This window comes from Dendropsophus ebraccatus, chromosome 4 (genome assembly GCF_027789765.1).
Source record: "Dendropsophus ebraccatus isolate aDenEbr1 chromosome 4, aDenEbr1.pat, whole genome shotgun sequence".
NCBI lineage: Eukaryota > Metazoa > Chordata > Amphibia > Anura > Hylidae > Dendropsophus > Dendropsophus ebraccatus.
The window spans coordinates 112,420,106-112,432,475 of record NC_091457.1 but is presented as its reverse complement, the minus strand read 5'-3'; the positions used below and the strand labels follow the sequence as shown (position 1 = coordinate 112,432,475).

The window sequence follows — 12,370 nt, the reverse complement described above, 5'->3', positions numbered from 1 at the left end:
TGGATTAGTGCTCTGGAATTAAGTGCACTCTAGAAATAAATAAATAATAATAATAATAATGGAAACTCACTATTTCATTTACTATATTACTGGAAATTTAACAAGAACCCACCCCAAGCCTATCCTGTGCCCACTCCATTTCTTGTTCAACTGAATATAATCTATTGACACCTGTTGTCAGCCTTTTCAGCTAATGAGAAGATAACTGCAGGAAGTGCCCCCCAACTATGATCACTGCTTTATAGCTTTCAATTTCAGAAGGCAGTTTCTGGAATGACTTATTATCCGCGGTTGTCGACAATATAGACAAAAAAGCTGAATACTCACTGCTGTGATCTATGGTCTTGTCTGGTCTTCTGCTTATGGGATGCAGATCTGTGTACTTAGCTTTACCTACAATACCTGACGACAACAAAAGGAAAAATCCAACAGGACCAATCTATCTTTTTACATATGTCACACCGGTATGTGTCATTAAAAAGGGCCAACGTAATGCAGCGCCGATGCGGGAATGCTGGTGGCGTGGTCCTTTTTTTAAACCAACACCCAGTGGACTTCTTAAGTGCAAGGTGCGTGATTGCGGATGGCACATCCGTGCATTACATCTGTACCTTATCCTGCATTACAGTCTCACACACAGATGTGTGGACGAGGCCTTAGGAGTTTTTCAGACCCAAATTTTCCATGCATTTCTTTTGGGCTGAAAAAGGCACAAAAACCACACATAAAAATGGTTAAATCTAACTGTAAATCATGGCAAAAATCTAGATGTCCGAATAGGTGTGCACCTCTAGTAAATTTCGCAGACTAATTTAAGACGTAAGACATGTGATGGAGCGCAATTTGCATAGCAAAAAATAGGGATTAAAAATTATTTGATAACATTTCAAAAAGTTAAAAAATAAAAAATGGCAGAAAATTAGCTTAATTTTTAAGTTGTTTCTTGCATGAAAAGCACAGTTTATTTTAGGCTGAAAATATGGACCAAAGAAATGTGAGATAGAACCATAGAATGAGGGTTGTTTTATTGCATAACCATTCTGGGGTCTCATAAAGCTGGGCAGTCAAGACACTCTGGCACTCTCATCACTTCTAACTTGTATACAGTGCTCAATGAGCATGTCATTGGCCTCGGTAATCACGTGACCATGTGATCATAACAACAGCTGTCACGTGTCAACAGTCATAAGATTTGGCCTTTCTTAAAAAGGAGGCTACTGTAATGTAGTGATTCCAAAGAAAAGAAAGATTTATTGGAACTGAAGAGAAATCAGAGTATTGTGCTAGAGGAAAAAACAAAAATATATTTTAAAAAAAAAAAATTATATAATCTATATTGAAATAAGAACCTGAAACCCTCCCTTAATCTTGATTTGTCACTTTACCCACCAAAATGTTGGAAAAATATCACACATTATCTAAAGCAAAAAGACAACCAAAAATTCACAAACTTTGAAAAGCAGAGGTGTCGCATCTTACAATCAGTGTTAAATAAAGGCCATGCATTGGCTGGCCATCCTTGCGGCCCTCATCCAGGATCTGCGCAGCTTTGTCTTTTTCCTGACCCCACAACATTACGGAATTAGGAAACGTCTTGAATAATCCCCTTCCAATACTGGCCTGGTCCTGAACCCGACTAATGAGGTTACTCATCCCTTGATCTTGGGGCTCCGTCTGTTTTACTCCAACATTGCGTCACCTGGTTAAATACCTCCGCACAGATGCATTGGATACACCCGCTGCCCCTAATCTTGTCTCCCTCAGGCATTTACAAGAGTTCAAGAAAAAAAACCTCTAACATTGACGGTATCAGGCAGAGAATAGAGCGCGCCTTTGGAGATCTTAGCTGGAAAGTGGAAACATACGTACGGTGAACTCTGCACACAGAAATCATTTGGGGACAGGAATAAAAACGATACTCTCCAATTATTTGTGGAATTTACTCTACAAATCTGGAGATTCCTTCTGCTTTTGACCCTTTAGATGCGTGTTACCAAGAAGATGAGGAGCAAAAAAAAAAATTATCTACAGTTCTGAAAAGCATATCTACTTAGGATACAGGTATAGAGCAGCAGATGATGTAATACATGGGGGAATTGCCCTTCAGGGTTGTAAGAAAGTTGGATGAGTTCATATGTCTTCATAGCATTGCTGTATCAAACCCGGACACCAAGCTGTGTAGACTGGATGCTTCGGAGAAACCTCTCAGTTTTAAACCTATTAAGTCTGTACAGCAAGAACATTTTTAATTTACTGAAAGCAGAGTATGGAAAATTTGTGAACTCTCTGCAGGGAAAACATGAAGAACTGAGTGTGTGGCGTCCCTCCTAGGCTCATAGTAGTGGGCTTTGTCTATGGGCAGGTGGCTTACAAAGAATTTATATGTAACTAAAAACCCCACCAAAATAATCCATGTCCGATTTTTTGTTAGATCTGCAGGCAACGCTGTGTCATCCAAATCATTGACTGCAGTCATATCAAAGGGAATCTGTCACCAGAGACTCACTTAAAGGAAATCTACTGCACTGATTTTTTTTAAGGGAATCTACTGCATTGATTTTTTTTTTTTCTAATATGTTTCTATTTTACGATTGTATGAAAAATGAAATAAAAATTGACATTGTTATGGGGGTTGGCATCTTGCCTGAGCTGCATTTAGTGATATGCTTTTTACAGCAAGCCCCATAGACGGGACCTGACCCGACCCAGTGGGATGAATGTGAAGCACTACTGAGTGTACTCTGTGACCTTTAAAGAGGTCATTCCACAGGGGATTATCTGCCCAATCAGGCAGAATCGGGAAGATAATCGCCTGTGTAATAAAGACAACGTCCAGCTGAGGAGCCGATCATTGGCCGATCTTAGTTTAATCATCGGCCACCGACCACATATCTCTCTGTGTAATAGGAGGTGCGCGGTTGGTGGCTGATTAAAGTGTATAGGAAATAATAAAGTTATACTTTACCTCTCCACTCACCGCAGCCATCTCTGAAGTGACAGGCTACTTAGCCAATCACTGGCCGTGACTTTTTCTAGTCTTGCCAGTGATCGGTTGAGCTGTCTGTCACTTCAGAGACGGCGTCAGAGGTTTCAGCGACGACTGCGGTAAGCAGGGAACAGGAAGACACCATGGAGCTTGGAGACGTAAGTAAACTATTATTTTCTACATATACAGAAAGGGCAGCACAGACATCACTAAAGTTGTCCGTGCAGCCCTTTCTGTATTAAAGACTATGTAAGAGAGTGTCAATGGCGTTTGCTTACCCAGGATATCGAGCCGTGTAATACAGTCATTATACTGGTGATATTTATCTAAGGGTATAATTCTGTACAGATCACTTAACAGCAGACTCCTTCTAATCATCACAGACAGAACAGTAGGTCTCAGTTCAGTTTTAGGGTTAATTTTCCGATGACACGTGGAGCAGGAACAGTATGCTCTGGCCTTCGGGGGGTTAACGGGGCGGTCTACTTACATACTAGCAGCGAGATGTCAATCCCGCTGCGAGTATGTCTTCTCATAGAATCTACAGGCAATGGATCCGCAGCAGATTTTGCTGCGAATTTGCAGCGAGAAATCCGCTGCGGATCCACCCTGTGTTTGTACCCTAAAGAAAATTAATCTATTAGGTAACATGTCTTCCAGTCTCCTTGATGTAAAGCAGGGATGGGGAACCTTTAGAGGAGGAAGGACCAGGAATAGGGAACCTCCGGTCTCCCAGCTATTACAAAATTAAGTCCCATCATGCCTGGACAGGCAAAGCTAAGTATTTGCAACAGTTAGAAGCCAAAGGTTCCCCATCCATGGGCTAAAGGTAGCACACAGTGGAGTGGAGGTTAGGTGTAATAGGGGGTGTCAGCTGGCATATACACTATCAATCTGGGGCTGATCCGTGTCCACCGTACTGTGCTCATTCTTAGGCCTCTGAAGAATCTGGAGACAGAGAACATCTTAAAAGCCAGTTGTCTTTAAGTATAAATGTAAAATGGAATCCATTTTTATAATTCTGTAAAGTATAACTTATATGAAGAATGGCATACAGTCTATCTTGTGTATATATATATATAACATATTTGATAAAGGAGAGGCTCAGACATCCGGCCTACAGGCAAACATGAATTACGCACAACAAAAACTCTAATAAATTAAGTTACCCTAAGACATTTGCCCTAATCAAGGGACTTCTCTGATCCTCAGCCAAAAAGTAGCTGCGCCGGTGAATAGGCAGTCGGCAGGAGATATGATAGATTAGATCACCAAGGGCATTGATTTTAGTCGTCCTTTATTCCCTTTAAATCTTAATTTGTTGCAGGCAGCAGAGACATGTCTAAGAGCAGAAATCACTGGAGACCTCGGCCGAGGGGCCTGGGGTGGTTACTTTACCAGCAAATTACCTAAAGAGTTGGCGGAAACAGCTGAGCATTGCTTACTAAGCGATGGTGGCCGCTGGCATCAAGCCGTGATATAACATTATGTCTAGCTTGTTTGGGAAAATGAGAGTCTTAAAGGGGTATTCTGATGTTAAGGAAACTACAGATTATTCATTGTACAGTGAAAAGATCAATTTCTCATGGCTTTCAATATTTCTGCATGCTGCCAGTGAATGGGCAGGGGATGAAAATTTATGTATTTATTTTTATTCTTGTTTTGCATACATTATAGAACAAAAAACGCTTATCCCTACGTCTTCATAAAATGTTTGGTTTGTGTTTTTTGGCTGTTATCAGTGATTATTGTAAGGGAAACATTTTGGTCTGATGGCAGCTCAAACCTGGTGACAGGGCCCCAATTCAGAGGCTCTTAAGCCCCTATTACACAGGCCGATGGTGAGGAACAAGCAAGCGCCGACCGGTCAGTTCAGTGCTACACTCACAGAGCAAGTGGGTCAGAGCGCATACGAGGAGGGGGTTTGCACATACGGGATGGCGGCGATCTGCTGCCGCCGCTTGTGTTACTCAAGGTGAAAGACAAGGATTAGTCAACATCTTGCATGACAGCTGGTCATTGCCTTTTAACTGTAGCTATTACACCAAGTGATTATCGGCTGAAAGCAGCCAATGTTTCGCTTGGCGTGATAGGGTCTTTACTGGAGCCCCCATCAATTCTGAATGGTGAATCCTCCTCTGAAGGAATGATTGCATGCATGGACAGTGATCCATTCATTCTCTATGAGTTTCTGAACATTGCTAAGCAATGAACTCAGCAATATTAAGAAGCCCCATAGAGTGTGAATGGAACACTGGCTGAACAAACACACCGCTGCTGTTTTATGAATTCAAATAAGAACTGACTTCCATTCACGGGATATGATTGTTGATCCCAATCTATTCCCTATTATGTACACATGGGATTACCTTTGATCTAGGGAAAACCCCTTTAATGTTCTTGAATTTGAAGGCAATTTGTCATCAGGTTTATAAGGCCCTATCTGAGGGTAACATACACCTGGTAAAGACCATATTACTTAAAGGGATCTTATCACTTTGACGGCGCTGCAGGATACAATGTGAAAATGCTGGCAGGTAGGGTACGGGAACTCCTGAAAGTGCCACAGACTGCATTGTTACTGCACAACACTGCAGTCTATGGCACTTCTGGGAGTTTCTGTACCTCACTTACATCAGGAAAGACAACATACCTATCTGCAATTTCACAGCGTACCCTTTCTGCCTTTAAATGGGTTTTCTGGGACCATAAGATGGATGGCCTATCCAAAGGATGTTGTCTGAAAGATTTGGTACACGTTAACGTTGTTGGTAGCATAGTTTTTGTTAAGAACCCCTACTTATTAGCTGGAACTACAGAGCAGCAGCTTTCCAAACAAGCACCATGCAACCAGCAGCAGAAGCGCTGTTCAGGGTGGCAGCTGGCACTTTTGCTCTGTGATCGCAGCTATTAAGTGTAAGTTCACACGTACCGTATTGCAGCAAATTTCACACTGGGAGTTTCTCACAGTGAAATCCGCTGCAATACTGACTACTATTAAAGTCTATGGCACTCCATTTTCGCAGCAGATTTCAACTTTGCTGTGAAAATATAGTGTCATAGCTTTGTGAAAGTTAAAAAGACTCTGTCAGTGGTTTATGCTGTCCTATCTAAGGATAGCATAAAGAAGTGACAGAGAAGCTGAACCATATGATGTATCACTTACATTGTTCTGTGCAGCTGATCCAGAGATACCCTCCTTAATAACATGGACAATAAGTAGTCCTCTCCATTATGTCTGTGAGCCCAGTAGTCCTCATTATTCATGAAAAGCAGAAGACTCCACCCACCAGCTGCTGATTGGCAGTTATCTATCCATGCTGTATATAGGCAGTCACCTGTAAATCAGGAGCTGGAGGGTGGGGGAGGGGTGTGGCAAGAATCCTATTCTCCTACATATTAGGAGAATGGCCAAACAAAAGGATGTAAGTAATACACTGATCTGTTCAGCATTTCTGTCACTAGCTGCCCTCATTTAAGGCAGAAAAAACCTAGTGACAGATTATCTTTAACTATTTAGCTGCTGTGAAGTTAAAAATAACAGATCATGATTACCTGTCCGCACTCCCCCTTGCTTTTCCATGTCCCCTGCTCAGTGAGGGCCCACTTGTTCAATCACTGGTGGCAGCAGGACAGGCACAAAGATTGGTTGAGCGGGCCATCACGGAGCAGGGGACATGGAGAAGCAAGGGGGAGCGTGAACGGGTAAACATGATCTGTTTGTTATTTCTCTCTTTTGTCACCCGGCATTTCGGCGCAGAGCCCACCCGACCCCCCGGGTGGAGCCCCGGATACTTAACCTTTGCTGCAAGTCCCGCTCTTGGACCCGGTCCTGGGATGGAGATATCGCTGTCAGCAAACCTGCGCGTGCGCTCCAGAGATGAGTCCGACGCCCATAGAGAATGACGGCTCCAGTCATTCTCTAGGGGCATCAGACTCATCTCAGGTAATTAGCATACAGCGCACGCTCACCTTCCAGCGCCAATATCTTCGTCCAGGGACCTGGTCCAGGAGCGGGACCTGCAGCAACTTTAACTTTTACAAGGCTATGGTACTACATTCTTTGAGAAAAATGAAAATCCACTGCAAGAATGGAGTGCCATATACTTTAAAAGAAATCAGTACAGCAGCAAATTTCACAGCGAAACCCGCAGACTGAAATTCGCTGGGATACGCTACGTCTGAAGGCACCCTAAACTGAGCTTTTACAAGAAAAAGGTATACCACCAACCAAAGTAGGTAAAATAACCCCTGAATCAGGTTCCTTGTTATCAGATTTTATAGTGCTCTAAAGTACACATCATTAAATCTGCAGAAATGGATAGTAAAGAAAAATGGGTAAACGCACCCTGCCAGATCCCTTAAAACTAGATCCAGAAGGTTCTGGCTCATTCTTCTGCTACAATTAGAGTAAATTAAGAGTGAACTGACGCAACAATGGGCAATACATGGGGACACTCATTCTGTGTGCTGGCTATTCACATCTCCTTCTGCGGCCATTTAAACTGCTGTTGGCAGAAAGAACAAACTGGGAAAAAAATAATAGTGAAACACGATGGCTGAGGCTGATTAAATTCATGACATGCAGGAAAAACAAAGGAGGGAAGGAGTCCCGAAGAAGGATTCATTGATTTGTCACTGTGACCTGCTCCCACTCAGGAGAGACTTGCTTCCTCACAGAATGGGCCATTGTCTCCTCACTTTGTTTCCATGGGAAAAAAAATTAAAATAAAGATAATCGCTTGCAGCCATTTTATCATCTTACAATATTTTTTGTTGTTGTTTTTTTATTTTTATTTTTTTTAAGTATTACATTTTAGGCCCCATTAACATTACGTTTTAGGACATTCAACTAATTAGGTGGACTAGTATTTTGCTATACACTCTGAACACCAGGGGCTATTACTTCTTTATTGAATTGATTTTTGAGCCATTTAACCCCTCACACTGTCAACTTGATTTCTTTATTATTATTATTATTTATTTATTTGATCAACATACTGAAACCTACTTTTTTTTCTAATTGGTTTTTAATCTTCTCATATTTTTTTTTCTATCATTAATTTTCTGTAAATATGTACATATATATATGTGTGTGTGTGTGTGTGTGTGTGTATATGTGTTTTAACAGCATTTAGTTAGGTGCTATATAACAAGCCTCATGGACATAGGCACTATAAGTAGAGATGAGCTAACTAACAGTAACCCCGCTGCCTGGAAAAAAAATGTATGAATCCTTGGGCTGCCTGGAAAACATGGATACAGCCATTGGTCTACTTCAACCAAATGTTCTGTAAGTTCATTAATTTGCTAAAACTTTTAGTTTTCCACTGACAGTTGCATGATGGCTTGTTTTTTTTATTTTTATTTATTGGCTGGACCAATTGTACTTTTTAATTGTAATAATTTTACCAAAATGCACAGTTTACAAAAAGTGCAATACAACAGTCTTTCAACTTCCAGTTCTACTCGCAGACATCGCCTCCGCAAGTCGGCAGGCCCTTGCAAGATACATGTGATCTAGCACCGCCACCAAGCATGTAACGGTAGACGGAGGAGGCCTCATGGGATCCAGGATAGCACAGGTGGTAGCAGCAACTGGACACACTGTAGTATTCTTACAAACTTCAGCACTAGCACAGACCCAATTTAGTGGTGGAAACTATTGTTGAGAACTGGATAAATCTGTACCATAACGCACACATGCACATATCATATTTGCCAGTAACACTTCTTCACTGCCAATAACAAACATAGCCAACTGCACAACAAGGCAGGACGGAGGGCTGCACTTCTTTAATCCCGTCCCAAAGGTGAAGCTGGTCAAGGTTATTAAAGTGACTGTACCACCCAAAGTGGGTTTCTTCCCACTGGGTTGGGTCGGCCTGCGTCCAGTGCTTCAGCCTGGGCCTGGTGGTACAGTCATTTTAAGACACCAATGGTCGGCCAAAGGATGTTTGATTCTCTCATGGATTTCAGTAAAGCACTTCAAAAGACTCCTGCGTCATGTAATGATGTCTTTACACAGAGATTTATCTGACAGATTTTGGAAGCCAAAGCCAGGAATGGATTTGAAAAGAGGATAGATCCCAGTCTTGCCTTTATGACCTGATCTCTGTTTATAGTCTGTTTCTTGCTTTGGCTTCAAAAATCTGTCAGATAAATCTCTCTGTGTAAAGGCACCCTAAGGACACCCTGGCTTTGTTGTTAACCACATTCTGGCGCCCTACTTAATGGAATACGTCCATCTTTATAAAGAGGTCATGTATGTAAGGAAGACATTGATATTGCCATGAATATGGGAGACTGTTACCCAATGGGTCCTTCTGGATTATGTTGGTCTTGACCCTAATAAATACAGCATTGGTACAAGATGGAGCCTGGAAATCCTTATTGCCCCCAGTGAATTATGGTGTGTTTACACAGACAGATTATCGAAACCAGAAACAGACTATAAACAGAGAACAGGTAATAAAAGAAAAGATTGAGGCTTTTCCCATTTTCAAATCCATTCCTGGCTTTGGCTTCAAAAATCTGTCAATCTGTCTGTGTAAACACACCAATACTCAAACTAGTTGCTGACAAGAAACTGGGCAAGAAGACAGAAGAAGGATTTTACAAATACAGATAAATTCCTTTTGCTGCACTGCAAATATATATTTTTATAGTCTCTCTTGCTTGCTACATGACTGCTATGACATCATAACTTTTTCTCAGCACATTAGTTGTCGAAACTCTAGTGCCGTAAGCTCCTATTGCATGGGGCGATTTAGAGGAGCAAACGAGCACCAACCTGTCAGCTCAGAGCTCGCTTGCTCCTCGTTCCCTGCTGGTGCTATTACATGCGTCGACAGCGAGTGGTTAAGAGCCAGGGGGCTGCCCGTGTGATCACTAGATCATCCGGGCAGCCCATAGAAGATAGCGGCAGTCTGCAGCCACCGCTCCTATTACACAGAGCAACGACAGCAGATCGCTGCTATCCTGATCGTTGCCATTTCAGCATTTTGAAAGACAATGATCAGCAGACGTCGTGCATGTAAGCTGATCATTGTCTTCTATTACACGAGACGATTATTAGCCGAATGCAGATGATAATCGCTTCGTAATGACTTAAGAGGAAGTTTTTCAGACCTTGCGGATGGTGAATGCCTGTCATTGATTGCTATCAAGCCGGCAGAAGAGACACTGTTAGAATTACTGTGGAGATTCAAACATTTTTCCCGTTGCCAGCATAATATTCATACATCATGCTGAGCGGGGAAACTCTCCATGACAGGCCTTCACGTCCGTAAGGTCCGCAAAATTTATGGACATTTGTATGCAGCCTTACAGAAGCCCAAGAAGTCCAACAGCATTAGGCTGTGGTATTTGAAGTTTCAGGCATTTATTGCGCACTTAGTATCATACGACGTTTCGGCCACAGGCAGCCTTTGTCAAGGATACATAAACCTTTACCATGGTTCATGTATACGTGGCAAAGGCCACCAGTGGCCAAAACGTTGTTCGATACTAAGTGCACAATAAATGCCTGAAACTTCAAATACCACAGTCTGATGCTGTTAGACTTCTTGGGTTTATTTCACACAAACAAGTTAAACTGTTTTATCAATCAGAGTTTGGGTGTTCGGAAACCACATCGGTCACTAACCAAGAGAAATGTGCACAGACCACTACTCTCTCATTGTAGGAGTCAGGCTCCACAGATTTATAAAAGAAACCAATTCTTGCAACAAGATGGGACAAAAGCAGGCTAGGTAGTTAAAGTGACTGTACCACCAGGCCCAGGCTGAAGCACTGGAGGCGGGCCGACCCACCTTTAGTGGGAAGAAACCCCAGCCCCTCTATGATGTGACTCCATTAGAATCAATGGAACCCTATCATAGAGGGGCTAGGGTTTTCTCCCACTAAGGGTGGGTCGGCCCGTCTCCAGTGCTTCAGCCTGGGCCTGGTGGTACAGTCACTTTAAAGAGTCACTGTCATTTTATTATTTTTTTTGCAGAAATCAGTAGTCCAGGCGATCCCTCTCTGCATAGGAGAACCATGAAGACAGGGGGGAGAGCTTCAAACTGGTTTTTCATGATAAAAATTCATTTTTTGGCTAATAAACCCAAATACAAAGTTTCTTAAAATCACCTGTACTATTGACTTCCGGAAAAAAAAATTTAATGACAGTGACACTAAGTGTTTAGGGTCCATTTACACAGAAAGATTATCCGACAGATTATTTGCCAAAGATCTGAAGCCAAAGCCAGGAGTGGATTTGAAAAGAGGAAAAATCTCAGGCTTTCCTTTATGACCTGATCTTTTATAGTCTGTTCCTGGCTTTGGCTTCAAATCTTTGGCAGATAATCTTTCTGTGTAAATGGACCCTTAGCCGTGCACTTCTCCTGGCTATACCCACAGAGTGATTCTGAACACTCTAACCAATCAAAACTTTTCACACATCTGTGTGACTTATCAAAAGTTTTGTTTTTAGTGACAGAGCCACCCAACATTATGATGCACTACATATCTACCATAAAATGTGCATGTCTTAAAGAAGGATTAGAATGCAAACTGAATCTGAAAGAGCTGCCAGGTTTGGCATACATTTCTGCCTATAGCCTATCCTCAGCTGATCATATATCTCTCTGAGGGCTTGTTACAGCTTTGTGTAGACTGTATACAACTGTAACAAACCCTCCCCTGTGAGAAGCGGCAGGTGAGGGCAGGTGCTGGATGTAAATAGGAAAGCTGCCATTCACTGACAGCAAGCAGAAAGCTCTGCAATAGAGATATAAGATGGAACCCCAGATATGACTACCACCCTCATCCTCCCCAGCAGCTGTGATGCAGACACTCACCCCCTATGATTGTCCTGATGAGGGAGGCATGGCCCGGGCAGTCCACCAGGGTGAACTGCAGTCTCCTGTAGCCGGTGTGACCCAGGTGCTCCGGCAGAGGCACGGTGAACGAGGAGAAGCCCAGGTCCAGCGTTATGCCCCGCTCCCGGCTCTGTGGGTTCTTGTCAAAGGCGGCAGTGGAGGCCGTGGTGCTGAGCGCCTTGGCCAGAGACGTCTTCCCGCTGTCAATGTGCCCCAGCACCCCGACATTAAAGTTCAGTGTCTCCCCAACTGCAGCCATGGTACTAGCTACCATGCATGCGTTCCAGTGTGAAACGCTCTGCTTCCGCGTTGTGCGCTACAAAACGTCTCCGGTTGGAAGCAAGATACAAAGCACATTAGTTCCGACAGACAAAAAAGGAACATTGCTCTTCACATCATCTATAATAATTCACCTCTAATATTTCCATCATAAACCTTGTTAGACAGAAGGAATCTTGTCCATTAAATCATTACGGTAAAATGAAAAATGCTGTAAAAATCAACAATTTCTGGCATGGGT

At 42.6% G+C, this 12,370-nt stretch overlaps 1 protein-coding gene and 1 pseudogene across 1 annotated transcript in view; one reads left to right on the top strand and one right to left on the bottom strand.

Moving 5' to 3' along the window:
- EEFSEC (eukaryotic elongation factor, selenocysteine-tRNA specific) overlaps positions 1 to 12,136 on the bottom strand; it is a 128,407-nt gene extending 116,271 nt beyond the window's left edge. The window contains exon 1 of the mRNA XM_069968735.1: positions 11,830 to 12,136. Coding sequence (XP_069824836.1) covers positions 11,830 to 12,124 — 295 coding nt within the window. The 5' untranslated portion in view covers positions 12,125 to 12,136. The remainder of the gene's footprint in view (positions 1 to 11,829) is intronic.
- On the top strand, positions 3,130 to 9,617 carry LOC138789147 (hydroxyacyl-coenzyme A dehydrogenase, mitochondrial-like; annotated as a pseudogene).
- Positions 12,137 to 12,370: the final 234 nt, after the last annotated feature.